At 37.4% G+C, this 27,339-nt stretch overlaps 1 protein-coding gene across 3 annotated transcripts; it reads left to right on the forward strand.

Moving 5' to 3' along the window:
* The first annotated feature begins 462 nt into the window (after positions 1 to 462).
* Positions 463 to 22,539, forward strand: gabrd (gamma-aminobutyric acid type A receptor subunit delta). Of its 3 annotated transcripts, none has more exons than XM_051904223.1 (9): positions 463 to 483; positions 6,527 to 6,642; positions 10,495 to 10,562; positions 12,947 to 13,167; positions 13,375 to 13,457; positions 16,665 to 16,802; positions 16,982 to 17,137; positions 17,777 to 17,985; positions 20,672 to 22,539. In XM_051904223.1, exons 2-9 carry the CDS (start codon positions 6,531 to 6,533, stop codon positions 20,981 to 20,983), a joined length of 1,299 nt encoding a protein of 432 aa, XP_051760183.1. In that variant the 5' UTR covers positions 463 to 483; positions 6,527 to 6,530; the 3' UTR covers positions 20,984 to 22,539. The 3 variants fall into 3 exon arrangements, with proteins under 3 accessions (XP_051760183.1, XP_051760182.1, XP_051760185.1); XM_051904222.1 differs by lacking the exon at positions 463 to 483 and adding an exon at positions 544 to 945; XM_051904225.1 differs by lacking the exons at positions 463 to 483; positions 6,527 to 6,642 and adding an exon at positions 7,287 to 7,548.
* The last annotated feature ends 4,800 nt before the right edge of the window (positions 22,540 to 27,339 follow it).

The following is a 27,339-nucleotide window of genomic DNA, read 5'->3' on the forward strand; positions in this document are numbered from 1 at the left end:
GTGACATGAAAATGCAGGATACATTTTTTTTTTTTTTTAAATAAAGTTTCATGATTTAAATATATATATATATATTTTTTTTAATAACCACTTTTTAAATATATAATTTTTTAACAACAATGAAAAAATTGCAAAAATCATTTCAATATCATTTTCACAAGTTGAAATTTAGGGTAGGGACATCCACCTCCCAATTGAAAGTACCCAATAAATGATGATTTTATATATATTAAGCTTACTGATATTTTTAATTTTATTGTGAGATTCAATAGATAATAGAAGGATCTTGGTAAGCATCTAAAATGTGAATACTTAAATATACTTAAATGTTTTTTAAACGTGTTTTTTGGCTGTGGGACGGCAGTTTGCAGCAATCCTGTAGAATGGCTTATATACGGTTTGCTATTGCTGCGATGTCATGTGACAGGTGACGTTAGGTTGCTTGAGGGGAGAGTCGTCAGAGAAGAGATGTCACTGCAAAGTGTAAGGAAAGTTTTTTTTATATATATAGTAGCCAGTATACCGTAGCTGTATAGCATTCAGTAAGTACTAAGCAGTTGTGTCTATAGGCTAGTCGAGAGATTCACGAATCGGTTGGCCAATTCGACAGAATCATTCAAACGAGCCGACTCATAAGAACGATTCGTTCGAGAAACGGTTTAACGGACCTCGTGATGGTTCAGACTTTAGAGAGGGTGAGAGAGATCTCTGAGAGCGAAATTTGTGTGTCGTTTTCTCCGCAGTCGGGATAAGACACAGGCTAAAATATGGATCATTTTTTGGATCATAATTTACCTGCGATTCTCCCAAGAGGCGGTTAAAACCGGGATATTTGAATCTGCCCGTCTGCTTTCAGTCCGAACCATCTTTGCGCAAAATGGATGCATTGAGTTTCGCCGTGACGATCTTCTGGTTTGTGTTCATCGGGGGGAACAGAATGAGCAGGTGAGATGCGCGTGTCCTTCACCTCAGGATGAGGATGAGGATGCTGCAGACACATCCATACACGCGCACACATATCTCTGAGTACAGAGCGCAGTTTATTTGATTTTCAGTATATTGCTCATTGAGTAAAATCTTGATCAAAACGTGAATGAACGCATCTGATCTGTGAACATCCATCTTTTAGGTTGATATTTCCAGTGAGGTTCAGAGCTTCATCATATGCATAAGCCTTCAACACGACACAGAAAGGAGTATACCCGTTGTTGAATGACAAGCTTAATGTTAAACATGTAGATTTGACTATAATTTTAGCTAAAAGTCTTCATTCTCGTGGACATCATAAACATATTGAGTAAAAGGTTATTGTATCTGTAGAGCGCCTGCTTATCATTATATATTCACATACAGCTTATATCTCATATTCACGTTGTTGCTTGGAAAGGGGCAGTTTTTCACGTGCGCGTCCTTTGGTTTATAAATAGATCGTTGTGGTTATGTATAGATTTAATGCTATCATAAACATTCTGTACATTTCCGTGAGGTGCTCTTGTTCTTACAGACTAAAAGGTGCATGTATGTATTTGTACACGCACATACACCCGTCTCTGCCTTCAGACTGATGTGCAGTTCACAGTTCAGCTCACTTGTAGAAGCATGTCAACACATTATAGGGTCTTTTGCCCCCTTGTGTTCAGTCCACTTATTACTTATTACTTTTGGAGGATGAATCTAACGAAAACATGACTGTAGTTCACATCTTCAGATCAAAAATGTGAACATATTTATAGGCCTAATCTATACACGCCTATTTTAGGACCATCCCAACAAACACAACTATGTTGTAGGCTATTTTTCTTTTCACGTTGTGAAAAAGATTGTTTTAATGTATGTAATAAGTCATATTGTTTTTTTTTTTTTTCAGGTTATATATTTATATTTTTACAGCAGGAATGTTCATCACAATACTGTATGCTGTTATCAAAACACTCAAACATGTTCACCCTGTTGTTTAATTTGCCATGGGACACAAAAGGCAGTCAAAAAATTACCATAAAATACCCCAAAAATGTAACATAAATGATCATTAAAAATAATGGGTATGGATTAAATCTTTAAAAAAGTGAATGCTTTCCTATGAATAACTAAAAGATACAACAGAAGCCATTGCCTTTTTATTTCACTTCACAGAATTTCATATTTTTTTTCCATCTTTTTAAAAGTTAACTATAAACCCTTTGGTTAACCAAATGTATGGAAGCTCGTGTCCGCCACTAAATAAAAAAATAAAAACCGTAATTGTGACTTTTTATCTCAAAATTGTGACTTTTTATCTGACATTTTCAACTTTTTATCTCAGAATTCTTACTTTTTTCTCACAATTGCGAGTTATAAAGTCAGAATTCTGAGATAAAAAGTCACAATTGCGAGATAAAAAGAATTCAATTCTGCAATTCTGACTTTTTTTCTTACAGTTGTGACTTTATATCATGCAATTGCGAGTTTATATCTCAGAATTTTTCTCAGCAATTGTGAGAAAAAAGTCAGAATTGTGAGATAAAAAGTCACAATTACTGTTTTTATTTTTTTATTTAGTGGCGCCAATCAAAGCATTCACCACGCTTTCCCAGCTAGTTAGGTGCTGAGACCTATATATCAATGTAAGAATACAAAAAAGGTCTGCACTCTGAAGCACTTTAATCATGGTACACAGGAGATAAGATGACAAACGTTTCGGCTCTTCATCAGTGTAACAATTTCACTCTCAATAATAATATAGAAAATGCACTACAAATCCTCAGGTGATCATGATCATAATTAAAGCAATCAGATAATCAGTCCACAGACTCCAGTTTAAGTCCATCTGAAACAACAAATCACAATTAAGAAGCGTTTTGGGCACTGCATCAAGTACTGGGCAAGGTACATCGACGACTGTTTGGAGGGGAAGTGAAGAGGAGCTGCTTAATTTTGTTTTGTTTTTGAACTCCAGATTAGACTCTATCACATGTTCAGTGGAAAAAGATTTGTCTTCTATTCACTTTTTAGATGTTTTGATATCCAAAATCAACAATACTGTCTCCACCGCGGTATTTCGAAAACCAACAGATAAGAATACTTTATTTTCCGCTGATAGTCATCATCCGTTACCGTTGAAAAAAGGTTTACCTTTAAGCCAACTCTATAGATTAAGACGCATTTGCGCTTCAGAAGAAGAATTTGATGAACAATCTGAAATTCTCAGCAATCGCTTTAGCTCAAGAGGATACTTGGTTTAAATCAGCGTTCCATAAAGTTCCATAAGAAGTCAATTATTAAATAATGACCAAAGAAAACAAAAAAAAAGCCGTTTTCAGTAAATTATATTCTTACTTATACTAAACAAAGTTACCAGATAAAATCCATTGTTAATAAATATTGGTTTATTCTGGCTTCAGATCCGTCATTACAAGACGTCTTTAAACATTCTCCAATGTTCACTTAGAAAATTTGTCGAACATGTTAGTCAGGTCAGATGTCATATGTGATGACAAAAAAGCATACATACAAGGTTGTTTTCCATGTCGAAATTGTACATCATGTTCAATTTTAAAAATGTAAAAGTTTCTCGTGCTCTTCCACACAAAGAGTATTTCATTTAAAATCATGTATAACATGTTCAAGTAAGAATGTGATTTATACTCCAATGCCCATGTCCATTGCCATGTTGGAAAAACATCAAGACCTTTGAGGATTCGAGTAAGTGAACATAAATCAGCCATTCGCAGACATGACGTAACCTCTCCGATTGCGAGACATTTCATTGAGTTTAATCATCGTATTGAACAACTCACTCCCGCCGTGGTGATATTGATAATAAACTCTTGAGAAGAGAAGCTTTTTGGATGTTTAATTTAAAAACCATGTCTCCTGTAGGTTTAAATGAAGATTACGATCTTTCTTGTTATAATTATTATTATTTTATTCATTTATTTTTTTGGGGGTACAATGTTTATGAACGCCTGATGTGTTATTGTTGTTTTTGTTGTTGTTGTTGTTTTTTGATGGAGCTATTCTGGAGTCCTGGGAATTATTTGTCTCTTTTTCAGAGTTATACCTTTCATGTGGTTGCCGTTGTTGTTATTATATTTATTATTTATTTATTTTTATTTTTTGCCAGATGTGATCATTCTTAGTATTGTCCTTAATTGTGATTTGTTGTTTCAGATGGACTTAAACTGGAGTCTGTGGACTGATTATCTGATTGCTTTAATTATGATCATGATCACCTGAGGATTTGTAGTGCATTTTCTATATTATTATTGAGAGCGAGTGAAATTGTTACACTGACGAAGGCCAAGAGCCGAAACGTTTGTCCTCTTATCTCCTGTGTACCATGATTAAAGTGCTTCAGAGTGCAGACCTTTTTTGTATTTTTATTTAGTGGTGGAAACAGGCTTCCATACAAATGAATATGCTGCAAATAAGTGCAAATATTTTGCTGCAGTGACAGCTTTATGTTGTCAATGCTGGTAATTGACCATTGATTATACATATAATTGCTGTTTCATCCAAGAAATAATAATAAAAAACACACAATAAGAGTTACACTATAATGACAATATAATTTAATTTGTAATGGCTCTTTTAAAGATATCTGAACACCTACAACTATTTTTAATGTTTTGCACAACCAAAAATATAAATACTTTTTCCATGCAGCTTGTAGTACGGTATAACATGCTACTTTCTCTGACTTTGTTTTTTTTAAAATCTTTGATAATTTTTTATGTAGAGTTTGTATCTTAGCTATTGTAGTAGTGCATACTTTACATAGTGTTGGGCAAGCAATACATATGATGTTCTTTGTTTAATTATATGATATCATTATTTATTTCATTTTTCAGGGATAATTACACTTTCTCTAGCTCCAAATGTTTTATTACATCCCTCTTTAGATTTGAGTGTGTTGGTGCAGCTTTCTTTTTCAAATTTATTATGTTTAATCTTCATGCTAGTATTGTTAAATGAAAACACACTATACACGGATCAGGCATAACATTATGAGCACTGACAGTGAAGTGAATAACACTGATCATCTCTTCATCACGGCACCTGTTAGTGGGTGGATATATTAGGCAGCAAGTGAACATTTTGTCCTCAAAGTTGATGTGTTAGAAGCAGGAAAAATGGGCAAGCGTAAGGATTTGAGAGAGTTTGACAAGGGCCAAATTGTGATGTCTAGACGACTGGGTCAGAGCATCTCCAAAACTGCAGCTCTTGTGGGTGTTCCCGGTCTGCAGTGGTCAGTGTCTTTCAAAAGTGCTCCAAGGAAGGAACAGTGGTGAACCGGCGACAGGGTCATGGGCGGCCAAGGGTCATTGATGCACGTGGGGAGCGAAGGCTGGTCCGTGTGGTCCGATCCAACAGACGAGCTACTGTAGCTCAAATTGCTCAAGAAGTTAATGCTGGTTCTGATAGAAAGGTGTCAGAATACACAGTGCATCACAGTTTGTTGCGTATGGAGCTGCATAGACACAGACCAGTCAGGGTGCCCATGCTGACCCCTGTCCACCGCCGAAAGAGCCAACAGTGGACACGTGAGCATCAGAACTGGACCACGGAGCAATGGATGCAGTGTGATGCTTTGGGCAATGTTCTGCTGGGAAACCTTGGGTGCTGCCATCCATGTGGATGTTACTTTGACACGTACCACCTACCTAAGCATTGTTGCAGACCATGTACACCCTTTCATGGAAACGGTATTCCCTGTTGGCTGTTGCCTCTTTCAGCAGGATAATGTGTCCTGCCACAAAGCAGAAATGGTTCAGAAATGGTTTGAGGAGCACAACAATGAGTTTGAGGTGTTGACTTGGCCTCCAAATTCCCCAGATCTCAATCTAATCGAGCATCTGTGGGATGTGCTGAACAAACAAGTCCGATCCATGGAGGCCCCACCTCGTAACCTACAGGACTTAAAGTATCTGCTGCTACGTTCCTCACTGTTTTTAATGTTAATATTAGATACTACACTTCCAAGAACAGCCATCAAGGGATCTAAATCAGTAGGCCTATGCAATATTCTTGATAAAGACAGAAAAACACTGTTCCAGTAGTTTGATAACTTTGGGCAGCTCCAGAACATATGAGCTCAAGCCCACAGCGATCACATCGGTTACATTGGTCTAAACAAAAACTCAAGATATTTCCAGATACAGACCCTTCAAATCTGGAGTTTTTGTTTAGACCAATGCATTACTTTGAATTGTACAAGGCCATGTCTTGCATACATTGAGCGATGAATCCTCCCAAGCAGAATGTTGTTGTGCATGTCAACTGAGACAGTCTTTCTCATATGTATATTTATCTGAAATAGAAAGTTTTTGTAACATCATACACTACCGTTCAAAAGTTTGGGGTCAGAATTTTTTTTTTTTTTTTTTTTTTTTAATTGAAAGAAGTTAATACTTTTATTCAGAAAGGATGCATACACTACCATTCAAAAGTAATGCTGTTCTTTTGAACTTTCTATTCATCAAAGAATCCTGAAAGAAACTGTTATCTAGAGAAAGTAAAGTACATTTGTTTATGTTTTGTCCCACAGGGCCATGCTGAGTGATATTGGTGACTATGTAGGCACAGACATTGAAATATCCTGGTTGCCTAATCTGGATGATCTAATGAAAGGTTATGCTCGAAACTTTCGCCCAGGGATCGGAGGTGAGTTTGACATCTACAGATCATCACGTTGGATTGCACTACACTGCTCAACCATCAATATTTAGCTTTTTTCCCTCTGCAGAACAAACCTCACACTAAGCATTCCTGCCAAAACAGCGCCCTAATTTCTAGTCTATTTTTAGTAAGAAGGCATACTGGTCATATTAAATAGATCAGTGGTTCTCAGCTGCGCTCTTCACACCTGATTCAGATCATCAGCTCTTTAGGAGAGAGATCCTTGAACTGAACTGAGTGTCGGATGAGACTGTAGTTGAGAAGAGATCACAGCTGGTGGAATTCACCGTGGCCAGTTGCAAAAACTGAGCAAAGACTAATCTTACAAGTTAGTTTTTGTTTTTTGTTTTCTTCAAGACTGGTCATAACTTTTTAAAGTCAGTTACATAAAAAGATTGGTCTAATTTAAATCCAAAAGTTTGGCTAACTACTAGTTAGACACAGTCTTAAAGGGTTAGTTCACCCAAAAATAATTCATTTATTACTCACCCTCATGTCGTTCCACACCCGTAAGACCTTCGTTCAGTATTGGCCAAAGCTAATCACGTGATCAGCTGACGCAGGAGCCAGCCAATAATGAGTCAGCGTTCTGACGTAAAACCTGGACATAAACAACGTATCAGAATGACACAGAAGAGAAGAGATTGTTGAATAAAGTAGTTATTTTTGTTTTATTTTTGCGCATAAAAAGTATTCTCGTCTCTTCATATCATTAAGGTTGAACCACTGCAGTCACATGACTGTTTTAATGATGTCTTTAGCACCTTTCTGGACCTTGAAAGTGTTGATTATATTGCTGTCCATGGACGAGTCATATACCTCTTGGATTTTATCAAAAAATTTGTGTTCTGAAGATGAATGAAGGTCTTACGGGTGTGGAACGACATGAGGGTGAGGAATTAATGACAGAAATTTCATTTTTGAGTGAACTAACCCTTTAACAGTGTCTATGTTTATGCAACTGCCTGCCGGTTCAAATGCGCCTTTTGCCGAACTTGCTCCTCTTCCTTTTCCCTATCACATATATAATATTTATCAGGTAGGGTTAGGGGTAGGCGTAGGGAAGGCTTTATTGTCTCAATAAGGTGGCATCCATTTAATAGTACAACAATACTGAGGTGCAAATAGTATTTACCTCTATTTATAAGTATAAATAGCATCTAACAACTATTTGCACTTATTGCAAAGAACTACTACTTTTAGTGTAAATAGAATATATCACTATTTTCACTTAGTGTAAATAGCATCTATTGCTAAGAAAATATGCTATTTACACTTGTGCAAATAGCCACTGCCTTATTAAAATGTTCTTCACACAAAGATATAAATGTGCTCACTGAAAGATTCTTTGGGGAACCAAAAATTCTTTTATTGCATTGCCTTTTTGTAACTATTATTTTTAAAAGTGTTTACAGTCATTGTTAATTTTATTGATGGGGAATGATTAGGTTTAGTGTCGGGGTAGGTTTTGTAGCTTTATTTGCGATACAATAGGTTTGTATTTGAATTTATGATGTATTGTACGTGTCACTAATAGCTGTTATTTCATAACATTAATGTGATTTTTGCCTTACAAACATTTCATACATAAACCATAAAATGAATGTACTCGAAAACATTGTTTCATGACATTCATCATTTTTGTCTTTGTGGGAGATGTAACTTGGGTTGTGCTTTGTATAGTACAGAAAGCAGACAGACTATATACAATATACTGAACTGTTACCCACTAGGGTTGTAACGATATACCGGTATGGCGGTATATCACGGTATGCACACATACGATTATCATATCGTGTACATTTGCTTATCGGTATTGGGGGGGAAAAAAGACAGAATCTCACCTGCGCATATGCAACAACTTTCCACTTGACAAGACACACACAGTGAAGAAAATGTCAGAGACAGAGGCTGCTGCATGTCGAAAAATAAGTTAAAATTTGCAGTATGGGAATACTTATGTTGTCCTCGAGGATAGATATCCAGTATGCAAAAATGTGGACGCAAAGTAGCTGCAAAAGAAGGAAAAACATCGAACATGTTCGCCTAATCGCCTATATTCAAGAACACCATCCGTGCAGATGCAGGTATGTCCCATTTATAACTTAAGGCGTATGATTTCCGTGATGCAGAGGGAATCCCGGAATCCAGTCATGAAAATAGACTTTACAGTATAACGCAGATGTCACAAAATGCGCGATTTGACGGATTGATGAATAAAACGAAAGCAGAGCTGTAGCCTACAATAGATCAAATCGCGACATGGTCTAGGGTCTGTGAATATTAAAGCGCAAAAAGACTGCTGTATAAAAATATCGGTTTGTTTTGCGTGTCTCTGTGTGAATGATCGGCGTCGTTTCGTGTACTACATACTCAAGTAGGCGCGACGCTCATATTGTTTTCAGTGTTTGCCGTCTCACTATCGGAGGACATGAACACGAAAACATATCCAAGGCTGCTGTGAGAAAACGCTCAATGAGCATTTAATCATTTTATTTGAGAAAAGCATTGTCAAATACACTCTGAAACTCAAAGCACTTCACTACAGCCCGTCAAAATAAGTCCGATTTTTAACTCGAAGAAATTGACTAATGTATTTCTTAAAATAATAGTAATAGCCTAATAAAATTTATTAAAACATTATTTAAGGAATATATTTTTTGTCCATGTTTTAATTTAGTAAATCTCTGTTTTGCAGCACTTTGCCAAAACATAAAAGGATGAAAAAGTTTTAAAACATTAATTAAATTAAGGTTTCATGTATTCATTTCATTACCACCATTTTTGATAGTATATGTGTATTAAATGATAAAATACAGAAGAATTAAGTCAAACCAGAATTTCTGAATTTTAATAAATTACTAATGTTAAATATGTTATTAAATTAATCAGTTATTAAATTTAATTGATTATATGTTTTTGATTATTGAAATCTGAATAAACAAAACAAATAAATGATTTTGTTTGTTATAATGAAGCATTTGTTCAACTCCAAAAAATTGAATTGGTCATTTTAACTGATGATGATAATAATAATAATTGATTGTTTAATACCGTATACCGTGATATTTTTTGAGATGATTATCATACCGTGAAAATCTCATACCGTTACAACCCTATTACCCACTGATACTCAACATGGCCGGTTAGCCTTTATCTTGTTGGCTATTTATGAAACTATATTCAAACCGCACACTAGCTTATTATTGCAAGAGCTCATCAGTCAAACCAGAACAATGAATGTGAAATATTAATATGTAATTAGATGTCCATGTGCATCAAGCATAAACCAGGCATTAAAGGTCCTCGGTCGCTACCAAATTTTTATATTGAGGCACCTTCAGTCATGACATTCATGTCAGAGCCATATATCGCTTCAGGTGATCCGAGTTCGAGTCCTGACTAGAGGTCTTTCCTGACCCGGTTCAACTCTTGCATCTTCTCTCCTCTCACACAGTTCTGTCCAGGGACAAGGACAAGACTAATATATATATAAGCTGTCTACACTGGACGCGACCGCTGCAGATCCATTTGTTCTTTGTGTCAGAAGGACAGTATGCCATAAATAGAACGGGAATCAGTTTACTGTCTGGGATTTGTCGTGTCGCATCGCACTGCATCCAGTGTAAACAGAATCACTGATTATAATGGGTACTGTTGTATTTAGTCGTGTCATGTTGCGCCACTCGCATCAGGTATAGACACGGTGAAGGGGGGGGAGGGGATTTCTTTTAAAGGTTTAGGGGTAGAGGGGGATGTTTTTGAGAAAAATTTGAGAACCACTGATTTAGATGAAGATGGATAATTTATTTTATTTTCTCACACGTCTCTTCACAGGACCCCCAGTGAATGTCTCCATGGCTATTGAAGTAGCCAGTATTGACCATATCTCAGAAGCCAACATGGTAATGTTCACATTTATGGTTTATTATATTGGATTTGTATGGTTATTGTATTGGACAGTTATATTTTTGTCATTAATGTAACTAATTTCAAGTTTTGCATTTGCTAAAATTATCCTTTAAATATATATTTCCTTTTCCAAATGGAGTGCAGGGCTCCAGACAAAAAAAAAGTTCATTAAGGAGCCATTGGCTCCTATAGGGGGAAAAAACAGGCGGCAAATAATTTTTTTAAAGAGCCACACAACAGTGAACTTAAATTTTTAAATCACTTACTTCTAATCATCTTGCTGTGTTTGTATATCTCCCCTTTACAGTTTCAGCTTTTTCATCTTGTGATTTTTCTGGGAAATGAATGTCACTATTTTCACTTAATACTGTTATGGTTTTTGTTAATATTTTGAATCCGAATAGATTTTTACATTTTCTGCTTTCATTTTTCAAGTTAATTTTTTTTTTAATTTTTTTTTTTTTTATTCTTTGTTGTTTTTAAACGTGTCTGTTTAGTTTGTATACATTTTTATTTCAGTACTACATTTATTTCAAGCAATGAAAAAATGTGTTTTTAATGGTTTTAGTTAACCCTGATGCTTAGTAAAATCTAACGCTTAGACTTAGACTAAGATTCTTAGACTTTCCTTCCTTCACAGTTTATTTTGTATCAAATGAAAATAAATATAAATATATGGAAATAAATATATTACATTTGGTTTGTGTAACCAAATAACAGGGGAAACTGATATACATACTGCTTGACTTTGATAAATGAACAGGCCGAAATACAGCGGGACTCTTATTTTGAAATGTTTGCACTTTACCTTTGCTGCTCATTCAAGTTCAAAAAATCGTTACAACCGTTTACAGCACATTACAATATAAATAATATAAAGTAAACTTTGTCATAATTGATCAGCATTAGTTCATAAGCAATCAGTTGACAAATGTGCGCTAATCATTGAATGTGAGCTGCTCTGAAGCACTTTTGCGAGAGCCTGAAGAACGCGCAACAGCACCATCTTTTGAATTTAAAAAGTGCAGCGCTCACGAATTTGTATGAAGAAATAGGTAGTTGTCTCCTTTACGCAGGAGCAGAACGATGTGTTCAAATGCAGCTTTTTTGCACCAACGCAGGCGACAACACAGTCGGCTTTTATCAGTGATAGTTCTTTGGCGTCTGTTTGGTGTGTGATATTTTTCCCTACCCGTTCATATTTTGGCACTCTAACTCAGTGAAACTTTCACATGCAGCATCTCATTCAATTACGTCAACACAGCAAATGATATGACAGGCTACTGGTCACAGAACACGCAAATAACATTCAAATTTTACAATCATAATGTGTGAATTTGTATGGTCGCCAATGGCGACCTCAGCAAGAATATCACTTGCAAATTAATATTTTTAGTCGCAAATGCGAGTGTTTTAGGCGCAGTCTGGAGCCCTGGAGTGGATTCAATTCCAGAATAAAAAGTAAAATTAACAGTAGGAGCGAGTCCAGTGCAATATAATAAAAATGTCAAATGATTCAACATTTTATCACTTCTTATTAAAAGCATTATTTCTAGTTGACAAGTACAGCATTTCTTCTTCTGAACAGTTAAAAGCAAATACTTAAATGAAACTAAAGACTCCAAGGTAGAAACTCGAAGCAACAAAAGTGAATACACCTGTTATCACTGTCACACAAGTTACAAAACCTGTGATCACTGAAACTAAAATGTGTACACCTTAAAATTGCTTAAAATGTGAACCTGTCCCATATTACCTTCCAATTATATTAAAAAAAAAAAAAAAAAAAAAATCTACAAAACAAAACACAAACTTAAAATAATGCTGTTAAAAAGATATGGAATTCAAGTTGATTAGTCAATGCATCTTCAGATCATGCTAACAAAAATTATTTTGTGTTGCTAGACCAAACCAACTAATTTGATGGCATGGTACCAAACTGAATCTGAGGCTGTATCTCTGCAGTGTTTTGGCATATTGACTCCAAGCTCTGTGTGGCCACATCAGTTTGGTCACAGCGACACCCATTTTGCAAAAGATTGCAATTGATTGTTTTTATAGTTTTTCAACCATTTTGCCCAAGATCATCTCCAAGTTTTTTTAATTGGTTATTTCAGCAGTTTGTGTGCTTGGCCCTGATAATTCCTATAATAATAATTATAATTACTATTATCATCTATATTAATGATTGATTTTACCACTTTTAAGGGGGTTTTAGGAAGAACAAGTACACACCATAGTAAAATCATTGTAATGCATAGTGGCTTATTTATCTTTTGATTTAAAGTAAACTTGTCTGTAAATAAGGACAATACACAACAATAAGTCAACAACATAAAACCGTAGATGTTTTGTTTGTGTGCATTTGTGTTGACAGGAATACACCATGACGGTATTTCTGCGGCAGAGTTGGAGAGATGACCGTCTGTCCTACAACTACACGAACAAAACTCTCGGCCTGGACAGCCGCTTCGTAGACAAACTCTGGGTACCAGACACATTCATTGTTAACGCCAAATCAGCCTGGTTTCATGATGTTACTGTGGAGAACAAACTCATACGCCTGCAGCCTGATGGAGTCATTCTCTACAGCAGTCGGTTCGTGGGCATGTTTTAAATGTGTTTCAGATTAGTTTGAGTTTTTGCATTGGCAATAATGGGCAGAACAGCAAAGCTAGAATGTTCAATATCATTTTAAAAGGATCATATATTTTACAAGCTTTCCAGTGTCTTAACAGATGGTTAATTTCTCCTCTGTGACCTGCTCCATGTTTGAAATGTTTATCGTGATGTTTTCCCTTTCAGAATTACATCTACAGTTGCATGTGACATGGACCTCACCAAATACCCCATGGATGAACAGGAATGCATGCTAGACTTGGAAAGCTGTGAGTTCATCTTAATTTATAGTGTTTGTTTATCATCAGTGGCCAGATGCATAAACAGTAGCCGCGTTTCCATTACCCTTTAAATTGCGCAAATTGAAATTGCGAATTGAAAATACACCCAATGGAAACACGTCAATTTTACAAAAACTCCCATATACCACAACGTTTTTTCTAGCAATTCGAAAAAGGAATATTTCGAAAAACTGCAATGGAAACAGTTTTTCACGTTTACAGGTCACCTGGCGTATGTAAAAGTCGATCATTCTTTAAAGAGGGCGTGGTATGTTTGGACAGCATCGTAAGCCTAGGTTGATCGTAAAGACCGTTGGTGGGCATTGTGCAGTTAAACTCTGCATTTTATAATACTGCAGCTGCCTACATGCGCAAGAGGCAACTGTTTACACTTGTACGCGCATGCCCAGTGTGCATGAATGGTCATGTGACGTCAGTTTTCGGTCGTGTAGTGCAGTGGGAGATCGTTTCTGAAACGCTGTGGAAACGGCAGTATAGACAAGGATTGTTTTCATTCTAAAACACCGTTTTAAAACGAAAACACACTAGTGTAAACAGGGCCTAAGTTGTTTCTCATGGTTTCTGTTTTCCTGTGTTCCATTCTACTGGATATTAGTTGGATATTGGATATTGGCGATTCATTATGTTCTCTGTTAGTACACAAATTTTTGTAATTATGTTCGTTATCTTGTGTATTTTATACCTTCAGTTCTGTTTAGTCATTGTCTGGAGTTCATGTATAAGTACACGCTGTTTCTTTGCTTTGCGATATTATTTTGTTATATTATAACTATTTTTTTCTTTCAAATCTTCACCTTTGTCATCTTTTGCCTCTCATTTGCGTGACAGAACACCAGACCTAAAAGAAATAAGATGGATTTAGCAGTGAAATTTATTGCCTTAGCAATTTATTTATTAATTATAGCAATTAATTTATTAGATGCACGCCGGTCTGTTATTGGTAGTACATTGACTTTCATTTTCACGCCCCTAAACCTGACGTGGAACAAAATGAACTGTGATTGGTTGCATTACATGTCAGTCAAACGCCTTCTTGGGTGGTCCTTGGCCAATGAAAGCTGCTATAGAGTCCAGACCTTCTGCCGTCAGTCTGAAGGTCCGGCTACGCGAGACTAAAGGCCACTGCAGAGCCAGAGTACTCGCCCATGGCAGAAAAGGAGTCTGAGCCCACCGCAGATCTGGAGTCCACGCTAACACCCGCCAAGGACCCTGAGCCAATGCCCATGCCTACAGCGGAGCCAGAGCTTGCAGCCACATCCATCCGGGAGCCGAAAGTCGCCGCTCAGTCTGACTAGGTGTATGAGCCGACTTCTACATATGAGCCTGTGGGATGTTTAGAGGAGCTTGGGGAATATGACAGCCTTCCTCCACTGATTCCGCCCAACCCAAAGACTTCTTTACCGCTGGTCCTGCCTAGCTTAAAGACTTCAAGGACAAATATATTGACCATTCAAATACCTGTCATACATTAAAAATACTATACATAAAATGTTATAAGAACTTTAATGGATATTTCATCACTTTTATATAAAGCCCAGCCAAACCCAGGTTTAGCGCAGACAGAAGTTGTGGTCTGACACGTTCGATTAATGTGTGTGGGTCGTGGAAAGAGGAATTTGGACGTGGCATTAGATACCAGCACAAGGAGTCAAATCTCCAGGGTAAAACTCCAGTGGCTTTGCCACGAAATTGACTGGCATGTACCTGGTCCATGTGCATGTCACATCTAGGAGCATCCCATATAGCGTCAGCCACTGACGCAGCATCTAGTTTCCTGCATAGGGAACCAGGGTTACTGAGTAACCGAGACATTCTCTTTGGTCATATTGGGCCAGATTTACCAACAGCTCGCGCCAGCGCAAACCCTCTTTTGGCATTAAAAAAACTACTGTCAGGATTTACTAAAGACACACAGTGAACAATTAGCAATGAAAAGGCATGGGCACAACTGGCCTTATTACATATGCATTTGTAGAGGTTTCCCTTTCAGACACAAAATGTATGAGAGGAGAGTATTTAAATCATGCAAAGTTCGGGGCAACCTCCTACACGGCCCAAGCTCCAACGGCTACAGCTTGGTTCACCACGGACCGCACCGGCCAACACATCCCAGCCACTGGATCCGTCTCATGGCGGACAAGTCTGGTATCCACTGTGGTGGATCCACCGCTGATGCCAGTGGTCCCAGCACTCTCTAACCCTACGATCTCAGCGCCCCCAAGCGGAGATCTTCCCTTTGTCCTCGGTGCCCCCAGTAATGGCAGCTGCCATTTGGTGTGTCTGGGCCCCACAGACTCCCCCCGAGGCAGCGGTGTCCACCACAGTCATGGAGGCTGTCTCAGAACTATCTGTGCCGCCCGACCCCCCCCTACAGCTCCATTATGGTTGCGGAACTCTGAACTCTCAGTGCTCCCTGCCATGGCCATTGAGGCTGTTTTCTCTATACCCTGTGTCGGCTCTGTTGCCACCACTGATTTCCAGATCTGCCTGCTCCACCTTGGTTGTCTCCTTCTCCTTCTGCTCCACCTTGGTGGCCTTCAGCTTCGCCTGCTCTGCCTTGGCTCCCTGCTCTTTCTGCTCCGCCCTTGGTTTCCAGGCCCACCTCCACCTCATGTGCCTGGCCCTCCATCCCTCCACCTGTTCCACCTCTGCTCCACCACTCTCTTGGACTTTTGTTTTCTTACTTAGAGTCCCTGATTGTTTCCAGTTGTGTCTTGTTAGTCTCATTACCTCTTGTGTTTCCCTTGTTCTCTGTCAGTTGATTAGTGTATGTAATGGTTGCTTGTTTGCTCGTGCTTCTGTTTGTCATGCCTCTCGTGTTACTGGTATTGTTTTGTTCTTTTCATTAAAACTTAACGACACTTAGATCCTCATCTCAGCCTGCCTTTTCTCGTCCCACACGTTAAAATTACATTTTAACTTCATGAGCTACATTTAAAATGATCATGCAAGTGTCCACAATAGCAAAACATATCCCTGCATAAAAAACAAACTGTGATAATGATGCTTTTGACTAACTAAAATTGTATATTTATATCTAGTGATTTCTTACATATTCCTTTCTTTCCTGTTCTCATATGAACATAACCTTATAAGAACAGAGACAAATAGAAATGTCATGTGCAGCTGTAGGCAAACTGAATGCTTTTTTTCTTTCTGTTGTTGGGTTTGCAGACGGCTACTCTTCAGAGGACATTGTGTATCACTGGTCAGAGAGTCAAAAAATCATTCATGGGCTGGACAAACTGGAGCTGTCCCAGTTCACCATCACAGATTATCGCTTTGTCACGGAGCTGCTGAACTTTAAATCCGGTGAGGCTTTGAGGCTTTTCATCAACATTGTCTGATATATCTGATATAACTAAACTCTAACAAAATATTAATTGCTAATGCTGTGGCAACTGTTTATCATTTTGAATGGTTTTAATCAGTTTTGTTAACTCAAAAGCTATATCATATTTAAAAGCCAAGTATTGTCATTCTTGAAACAGCGGGGAGATTTCCACGTCTCAGCTTACGATTCCAACTAAGGCGAAACCGAGGAGTTTACATCATCCAGTCCTACATGCCCTCCATCCTACTGGTTGCCATGTCATGGGTTTCATTCTGGATCAGCCAATCAGCTGTGCCTGCAAGAGTGTCTTTAGGTCTGTGTTTAAGTGTTAACCCAGCTAACAGGGAACCGTTCTCAGAACTTTAGTTAATGTTCTGGCAAGATTCTCTTATTTTTAAACAAACATTCTTCCAGAAACATTAATAGAATGTTCATTCAATGACAATATCTGATCTTTAATAATCTACTCAAAATGTTAGCACAAAAACATTACTTATACATCGTCCATGGAACGTTTTTTTTTTTTAAACATTTAGTTGGATGTTCATGTAACATTTTTTAAATGTTACTACTTGTTTCAGAACATTCAGAGAACATTCAAAAGTAACGTTCCGATAATGTTTGAAGAATAATCGAATGAAATGGTCCCTTAACGTTCGCATAACCAAGAAAAAACATTTTTTAAAAACAGGATGTTTTAAACATTCAGAGAACATGCAGAAATAACATTTTCATAACTTAATAGGAATGTTAGCAAAACGTTCTTAGAACATATTTTTGTCAGCTGGGAATAGTGCTAATTTGATAACATTTACAGTTTATAAAATGTAAACTTCACTAAAGAATTTTTTAAAAAATCTGTCAAATTAAATGAGAACATTTAACACAATCACACACAAATTAACCTGATAAATAAATGAATATTGGTGTTCTGTGTGTCCATTCAACTTAGGAATCACAACGGTGCTCACCATGACAACGCTGATGGTCAGTGCTCGTTCATCATTGCCCCGCGCTTCTGCCATTAAAGCTCTGGACGTGTATTTCTGGATCTGCTATGTCTTTGTCTTCGCTGCCTTGATCGAATACGCTTTTGCTCACTATAATGCAGACTACAGCAAGAAGGAGAAAGCCAAAGTCAAGACGAATAAAAACACAGAGGTACAAGAAGAAGATTAATTTTGCTTAAAAGGGTGAAACTTTGTGCTGTAACTGACCCATCTCAGAACACTGAGGGCCAGATTTACTAACAACCCTCTTGTGGCGTTAAGAAAACTACTGTAAGGATTTACCAAAGACATGAAGTGAAAAAGTAGCGATGACAATACGTGGCACAGATATTTTTGTAGCTGACCTTATTGCATATGCAATTGTAGGAGTTTCCCTTTCAGACACAAAATTTATGGGAGGAGAGTATTTAAATAAATCATGCAACATGATTTACTATGGTTTGCGTTAGTCAATTTACTGTTTTTTGTGCCATTATTTAACATTTAAAAAAGCATGTTTCAACCTGCAAAACTTTCCACTCCCGTCTGCGCTTTTATGGCATTGGACTTGCGCTAATTTGCCTTGATTAGTAAATCTGGCCTCAAGTCTCAATTCTAAATCTCAAGTAGGGCTTTCAAGCAATTAAAACCTTTAATCCAATTAATTACACGATGTGCCATTTAATTAATCAAATTAATCACAAATTAATTGCACATCAAATTTGGCTAAGAAATTACCCCCCAAAATAATTTAAAGTCATTATTGTATTAAATGAGAAAAAACATCAAATAGACATTGCAAGATATATACAATACAGAATTTTTATTACACATTAATGTTTAGGTTACAACGGCTATGATTTTTTTTTTTTTTTTCCAGAAGCTGCATCTGAATTGGTATTCAGATATATTTACAGACCAAAAGAGTTTGGTTACCAATATTCTTCAAAATATTTTTTTTTTTTTTGTTCCGCAAAAGAAAGAAAGTCATATAGGTTTGAAACGACATGAGGGTAAATTTGAATAGACAGAATTTTCATTTTTGGGCAAACTTACCCCTAAAATATGAAATTATACTAAATAAGAAACTAAAACTGCCAGTAGGTGGCGTTAAATGTCTAAATGAGTATGTCATTCACTCATTCGATTTGTTTAAACCGCTGATTCATTCAGGAATGAAGTAAATGGCTCTCTTTATGAACGGCCATTGAATCGTTGGTTCACATGAATGATTTGCTCAATACGAGGTACGAGGATTCATTCAGAAAAGAAACACAGCTGTGTGTTGATCAGAGATGCAAAACAGTTCTGCTTATAGGTAACGTTTTAATGGGCAAAATTGAGTAAAAACACAATATTAACTTCTTATTTATTAAAGGTGCAATATGTAAGGTTTTCTGTCCGCTAGAGGTCGCTAGAGGCCTATTCAAAACAAAGGCGTAGCTTGATGACGCCACATGTCCCAAGCGCGGAATCTTGGGACATGTGGTCTTCACCTCACAGCTGGTGGAAAATAATCATGATAGGACTTGGACAGAAATCATGTTCATGGATGTAATTATTAACGTTACTGTACTATGAAGCAGAGCAGGACCGAGTGTTGTGGGAGCTGAACGAGGCCGCTGGAGCGATTGCGCAACACACGCCTCACGAGCAGCGGGACTTTTATTATGCCACAGTCGCCGGCGCCGCTTCCGCTTTTCCGGTCATGAGTATGAGGTAACACAGCTCTGTTTATCATATTAGATACATTTGAGAGTGTTGAAAATGTTATAACGTTACTCTGTGCGTTCGCTCGGCGGCTGCTGTGAGACACTGTTACACACTGCAGTAAGATAGATTTGATTTTACAATATCATATTAAATGCTCGATGGCTTGTGTTGATAAATGGCATGTAATTAATTTTAAAACATATTGTATGATGGAGAAAATTCTGTATTACTGTTACTAAAAATAAAGCTGCATCTGATTATGCTATGTTAGCTACTTCACAAAACAGTGTTTTTCTCTGAGGCATGGTAAAACATGGTACTCGCAAAAAATCAAGAAAATTAGATTTAAACCATAAGACTAAACGTGTTGAGCTATATAACAATAATTAGTTTTCTGTCTATAAATATGTCAAAACAGTTGTTCCCTTGTCTATTAAAACATGTAATATATTAAAGCGTGTTTGGTGTTTCCATGGTTTCTACAAAATAAAACCGGAAACCGAGGGTAACGCGGGTATGACGCAATTGACAGGCGACTCCTCACACGTCCTGCAGCCTTGATTAAAATGGCAATTTTCTCACGATTTACAAATAGTTGGAAACATTTGGGATATTGTAAGTACTCAAGTGAACAAAATATATAACACTGGCCTAGTGGTTTTTGGATATTTTACTGCAAAATTCTTACATATTGCACCTTTAAACGGTTGTATAAAATCAATATCACATTTGCACTTGTGCTATTCGGGACAAAAACAGCACTCGTGTGATATTGCTTAACTATACCATATGATATAAATATGAGACAAAGCCTCATACAGGGGCATTTTCCCCCTGATATCTTGAATTTTAGTGTTATTCTAACTGCATTCTATAGGCTCCATCATGCAGGGAGTTGTTGCCCTGCATCATGTTTGTCACCAGTCAACTGTATGAAATGTAATATGACCTATGTAGGTCTGGGGTGGGTGCATTAAATCATTTTATTCACGTTATTTTTTCATATCAAATGCCACAATAGGCCGTATTCAACTTAACAAATTTTGAGTGGAATACAGTTCAAAGTTAATTCCTATCTATGACTTTTTATGAATGCTTAAATTGTTTAAAATAACGTGACTTTTTCCCCTCATCTTCTTTTTTAGTCCATGGTGAAAAATGGGAAGCAGGCCATGGTTCTCTTTTCGCTCTCTGTGACTGGCATGAACCAGGGCCTGCTCATCTCAAACAGGCAAAGCAGGGCCCAGCGGACCACTGACCCTTCTGGAGAGCCGCGCGAAGAGACCGAGGTTCGTGGCACTCAATCCCGTCGGGCACAGAAGGAAAGCAGTGAAGAGAAGAAATGCTGCAAGTGTAAACCCATTGACGCCGACACCATCGATATCTACGCTCGCGCTGTCTTCCCTTTCACCTTTGCCGTGGTCAATGTCATCTACTGGGTGGCATACACAATGTAAATGATCCATAAAAATTTGAGTTCTGCATGTATATATATCAATAAACTGATCAATGTAATTATAAGATTATTATTAGAATATCTGGATTATCAAGCTAAGAATCATTTATTGTATTATTAAATGCTTATCAGTATAATGATAAGGCAGGCTTTTAGGATGTGTTAAATGCATTATGTTGAATTAAACTATATGGAAGGAGAGGAAGACTGATACATACCTCTGCATTTTTACAGTTAAGTCTGATGCTTTACAATGAAGTTGCATTTGCTTTTTAATAATATTTGCACCAGAATAGCCTTCTGGTATGAAGGAACTAAAGCACAACTTTATTGAATGACTCTGTTGCTGTCTTCTATCTTATCTTCTCCATCTTTAAATCTTTCCTGGCTGAAAAGTTTTTTTTGTTGTTGTTGTTGCAGTGGCAGACATTGCTGTTAAAAATGTGCTCAAATAAAACTGAGCAGTCTAAATTAACAGAAAATTTTCAGTATGCATTCTGTTTATCATTCTCCCAGCATAGGGGTTTAAATATGAGCAATTACGACTTGTTGTGTTGTTGAAAAATACTACCTGATTCATGGGAATCCTGCCTACAAGTAATGTTGTTATGCATGAGAGTTTGTATCAGTATCGCTGATGAAGATAGTGATGTTATTCTGGCGATTTATCCCTCTTGAAATTTTCTCTTTATTTTGCCTTTTCTTTTGTTAGAGGCCGCTCTAAAGCTACTTTTGTTCGCCGCTACAAAACTTGCCGTTGTCATGACAATCAGTCAGCAGTTTTTGTGCATGAAAACAAACACATTCATTAGCATGTGATTTATTGTTTTCTGACATTTTGATTTCTTTGTAAATACATTAATGCCACTACTATGTGGTATTACCAAGTCTGAGAGGGAGGCCTCTGTACCGCAGGGTAGGCTAATGACATGATTAATGTCCTTAGGGACAAAGTTGATAAATAAAACTGTTCTTGCCACCAAATGTCTTGATATTGTATTAAGAAATGCACATATATTAGATTTTATTGGAAAATTCAACAATATTTCATTGATCACTCGGATTCTAATGGCATAGAGTGCAGTATAGTTTTCAGTCACATGACTGGTGTGGAGACCTATAGGGCAAAACATCTGCAGCACAGGCCTGCCAATTCTCTCTCTGTTTCAAGCCATGAATATTTAGATCACCTTTCAAAAGAAGAAAAACAAAAAATATGAGAACAAAATGCAAGTTGGGATCAATATGCAGCACCTGCTGCAGTATTTCAATCAATAAACAGCAGGACATTCTAAACGCTTAAAGTCGGCATGAAGCGGAAGTTGCTCTGGTCTTTTCTTCCCTATTGTGATAAATATCCTTCTGGAAGGAGGAAAATGTAGGGCAGGAGTTGATTTTGTCCTTCAGAAATTGATTGAATCCAGGGGCTGTTCTAGGCCGTTTTTAGGTGGGCTTTAGCCCCCCAATATGTCATCTCAGCCCCCCTAAAACTATAACCACCTATCTTAATAATCGGGCTAATGCTGCTCTCTCAATAAACTTTATTGTTTTCACATGTTTTTAAGTCTTGTCAAGTGATTTTAAGCCATTCAATAAAGGGCGTTTTTGCACCCTTGAAGGGCACTTCGAGAAGGGGACGTCATTTGTAGGGGTTTTCCAAACGAAAGTGAACAACTGAATCCCTTCATGAAGGGACCTTCCACAAGGCTGTTAGCTAAGGGTACGATGGTCACTTCAAGGAAGTAATTTTATTATTTATGGTCATGTCACCCAGCGAATCCTTGTGATTCATTAAAGGTTAGTTCATCCAAAAATGAAAATTCTTACTCACCCTCGTGCCGTTTTACACCTGTAAGACTTCTTTGGAACGCAAATTAAGATATTTTTGTTTAAATCCGGTGGCTCAGTGAGGCCTGCATAGCCAGCAATGACATTTCCTCTCTCAAGATCCATTAATGTACTAAAAACATATTTAAATCAGTTCATGTGAGTACAGTAGTTCAATATTAATATTATAAAGCGACGAGAATATTTTTGGTGCGCCAAAAAAAACAAAATAACGACTTATATAGTGATGGCCGATTTCACAACACTGAATGAATCAGCGTGTCGAATCATGATTCGGATCGCGTGTTAAACCGCCAAACTGCTGAAATCACGTGACTTTGGCGCTCCGAACTGCGGATTCGACACACTGATTCATAACGCTCCGAAGCTTCATGAAGCAGTGTTTTGAAATCGGCCATCACTAAATAATTCGTTATTTTGTTTTTTTTGGCGCACCAAAAATATTCTCATCGCTTTATAATATTAATATTGAACCACTGTACTCACATGAACTGATTTAAATATGTTTTTAGTACATTAATGGATCTTGAGAGAGGAAATGTCATTGCTCCCTTTGTAGGCCTCACGGAGCCATCGGATTTCAACAAAAATATCAATAATAATTTGCGTTCCGAAGATGAACGAAGCTCTTACGGGTGTGGAACGGCATGAGGGTGAGTAATAAATGACATTTTCATTTTTGGGTGAACTAACCCTTTAATTTAAAAGTAGATGGCGGGAGAGTTTGAGTTAACATACAAACATAGCAATTCATGTTGTTGTTTTTTTTCGTGATATATTTCACACATTTTTGTAATGTTATGTTTAAATAAGTTTCATAGGTTAGAAATGTGTTGAGTAATGCAGTGTCCAAAGATGAGATGGCAAGTTTTAAAGGGGTGATGAACTAAGAAATCAAATTTTCTTTGAGCTTTTGACATATAACAGGTCATCATACTATAAGAATATCCTGTAAGCTTCAGAACTGAAAACTTTCTTGTTAGTCCAATAAAAGCTTTTATAGAGCTCCGGTAGTCACGTGACCCATTCTGTTTACACCACCATGCTGGCAGGCAGGGACAGCTGGGAGCGAATATGAAATGAATGGCGCCAGCATCAGTTTCAAGGCAACAGAGTTCACTGCGCACTTTAATTAAAAAAACATAGACGTGTACATGGCAAAACATAATAGATTAAACATAACAGATCCCTATAATGCCCCCGGGGTGCTTTTAACGTGTATCGATAAAGGAACGGATAGCTTTTCTGACCTGCAGTATCCTGATATGTACAACTACCTCATCAACTTTCCCTCGTCCTACTCCGGAGACTCTTTAAAAGCCTACAAAAGTCTGGAGGGGTACAAATGGACACAATCTAATTTTGTGATGAATATTGAACTTTGGAGTCTGCCGGCTAAAACCTGCTTCGTCATCATTGGAAGGGTAAGTCAACTGTGTTGTTAGGTAACGTAATCGGCCCTAGCTGTCCTTGTTTGTAGGTAGCCAGCATAGCTATATAGTATACATTAGACATCATAATAAATGTATAGAGTACAGTAGACATCATAAATGTCATGAAATCTTACCCGTTTCCCAAATTTTTCCCAGACATAAAAATATCCAAATGAGGTGTCATTAGTTGCCCCTTGAAATAATCAATAATTATTTTTTGAAATTTTTATGGAAATGTGTGTGAAAAAATTGTGTTTTATGTTCGGCCACAATTGTGACCGGTGGAATAATGTGTACGTTATACTGAAAATTCTTATATAGTCTGTCAGCCCAGTTATTTAACACATTTTAAACTCTTTCATATCATTTTAGGGTTACTATTAAACATAAAACCCCTTATACAACACTTATAGGAATACTGAGATAAAAGACAAAAAATAAAAAAATACAAATACAACCATCTGTTGTTTTGTTGTGTTGGTTAGCACGTTTTATTGCAGTGAACCATTTCAGTCATCTATCGGGATTATTAGGAATATGATAAAATGATTTCCCCTTTGCTTTCCCCCGCCTGTTCTGGCATCCTGGCACACAGCAGCTGTCCACCATGTTGAAATAGTAAGGTTTGTAAGGTCTAAACATGTCTGGTTTTAAATTATTGTTTGACCACTATCGATACCAATGCTACAGCCGCACTAGTGCTCTCCTGATGGCCTGCCAAAATGGTGGAGTTTAGATTGCGTGACGTCGACCTCAGGCCCAGCGAACGACAGGTTTTTCAAAGTGGGGATCTATGACGTCAAAGGGCATCAAGCAACGCCTCCGCAGAAGATGATCAATGCCTACTTCATCACTGCCTGTTTAGCCCCGCCCACCGATTCACACACGACATGTAATAGGTAAGTAACAGGCCTACTACGTGGTGCTAAACCGGATCAAAGAACTTAAACTGACAAGAAGTGAAACTCAATAGAACGTTCCATTGCAACACCGGCGCCCAGCAGCAGCTCTGTGCTTCCGCCATTTTGGGGTGAAAACGAGTCAGCAGTCCACTAGTTTCTATTGCAATACCAGCTGCTTTGTTAAAAAAAAAACGTACATTAAAGCTGAAATCCAACCTGAATGATGACAACACAGAATAAAATACTATCACTACTGATCATCAAATCCTTTTAACAGTTTATTTTACACACTTTGTGTTTAAGTCTTCCACTTTTTTCACAAAACCTTTGCTCTCTAGAAACCCAGTCAGTTTGGGTTCAAATTCTTTAAAAGGCTTATAAACACTGAATTATTACCAACATATGAAATTAAATTAAGGACATGCATCAGAAAAATTGGGAATGTTGGACAATAAATATATAACAGAATATAACAACTTGACATTACTTTAAAAATATATATATAAATTATTATTATTATTTATTTTTTTTTTTTTATTGAAAATTCTGGTCTTTTTTTATAGGAACACAGACAGAGGTATCATTTAAAAGTGTAGGTGCTCCATTTACAACATCTGGGGACACTTTCACAACTTTGACTTCAACACCTTTGAAGGATTTTAGGCCAGCATAAAAAGCTCGTCTGGGACTGGAGGAGGAGAAAAGTGTTTCCTTTAAAGTCTTTGATAGTCAGGACACAACATGAGCCAGAGTCCGTCACCACTGTCACAGAGTCAGCACAACTTCTGTAAGTAGATTTCTTCTTTATTCTCTTGTTATAGCAAGAAATAGTTTAAAAAAAAATCACATTGTTGGAATGTAATTTGTTTTTTTCTTTCATTTGAAGATGTACGTCGATAGAGCAGGATGCAAAATACATTGTATTTGAAAAGTGCCTCCTGCAACTTTTTTTGAAACCTGCCCAGTGTGCACGAGATGCTGTGATGTCCGGGCTCGAAGAAAAGGGTCTTTTGTTGCAATTGATCAATTGTGCCCTCGTCGTCAATACTTTAGAAAATGGCAAAGCCAACCTATTGTTGACAGCACACCTGGGTAACCTCCAGTTATCTGCTGCCATATACTTTTTTAAATCGCGTCATTTATTATGACCATATGTATATGTAATCACACATAAAAATATCTTTTAGGCCACTCAGCTAAGTATGGTACCTATACCTTAATGGACCTTGAGAGCAACATCATATTGGACATACAGCTAGTGCAGGTGAGTACCAATACATCTATAAAATAAATTCAGCTGCACTACATATAACATTCGGTGCCTGTATGTACTTTTATTTATGTAATTTTTTTACTTGATTTTTTTTTCTAAAACGCGAGCGATGAGGTAGCAGGAAGTTACCATATGGAAAAGGAGGGACTAAAAAGAAGTGTTGAACATCTGGAGGCACATGGTGTGAAGCTTGAATGCATTGTTACAGATCGCCACCCACAGATCCAAGAATTTTTGAGGAACTAAATTTTGTTTATGTTCAAATAGTGTTAAAAAAGCTAATTTTTCAGGCTGGAGGAGCCAATGCACATGTGCAGTCATAAGCTCGGGGAAAGGATATACTATGCATACACACAGGATATGTAAAAGTCAACAGAAGAAAGAGCTGTCAAGCCAAAAACAAAACCAAAGGCTAGAAAGAACAGCAAGAATCAAAATTAACTCCCCTTTTACCATCCAATGGCATGGACTGACAAACACCAGTCTGTACTCTACCAACTCATTGATTACCTCTCTAGTCAAGTCAAGTTAAGTCACCTTTATTTATATAGCGCTTTTTACAATGTAGATTGTGTCAAAGCAGCTTTACAGTGATAACTGGTACATTATTTGGCTGCACAGCAGCTCTTAAAAGAATAGTGTCAATGCAGGCAGATCAAAGCACTGTTGAATATCAAATGTCAAGTCAAATGTCAAGTGTCCCCAACTAAGCAAGCCAAAGGCGACAGCGGCAAGGAACCCAAACTCCATCAGGTGACATCAGGTGGCAGACAAGTGGCAAATAGGTGTTTAAATGGAGAAAAAAACCTTGGGAGAAACCAGGCTTAGTCGGGGTGCCAGTTCTCCTCTGGCCAACAGTGCTTTGTTACGATTCAGGTAGCTATCATACATATCAACATTC

This window comes from Ctenopharyngodon idella, chromosome 8, assembly GCF_019924925.1.
Source record: "Ctenopharyngodon idella isolate HZGC_01 chromosome 8, HZGC01, whole genome shotgun sequence".
Lineage (NCBI taxonomy): Eukaryota > Metazoa > Chordata > Actinopteri > Cypriniformes > Xenocyprididae > Ctenopharyngodon > Ctenopharyngodon idella.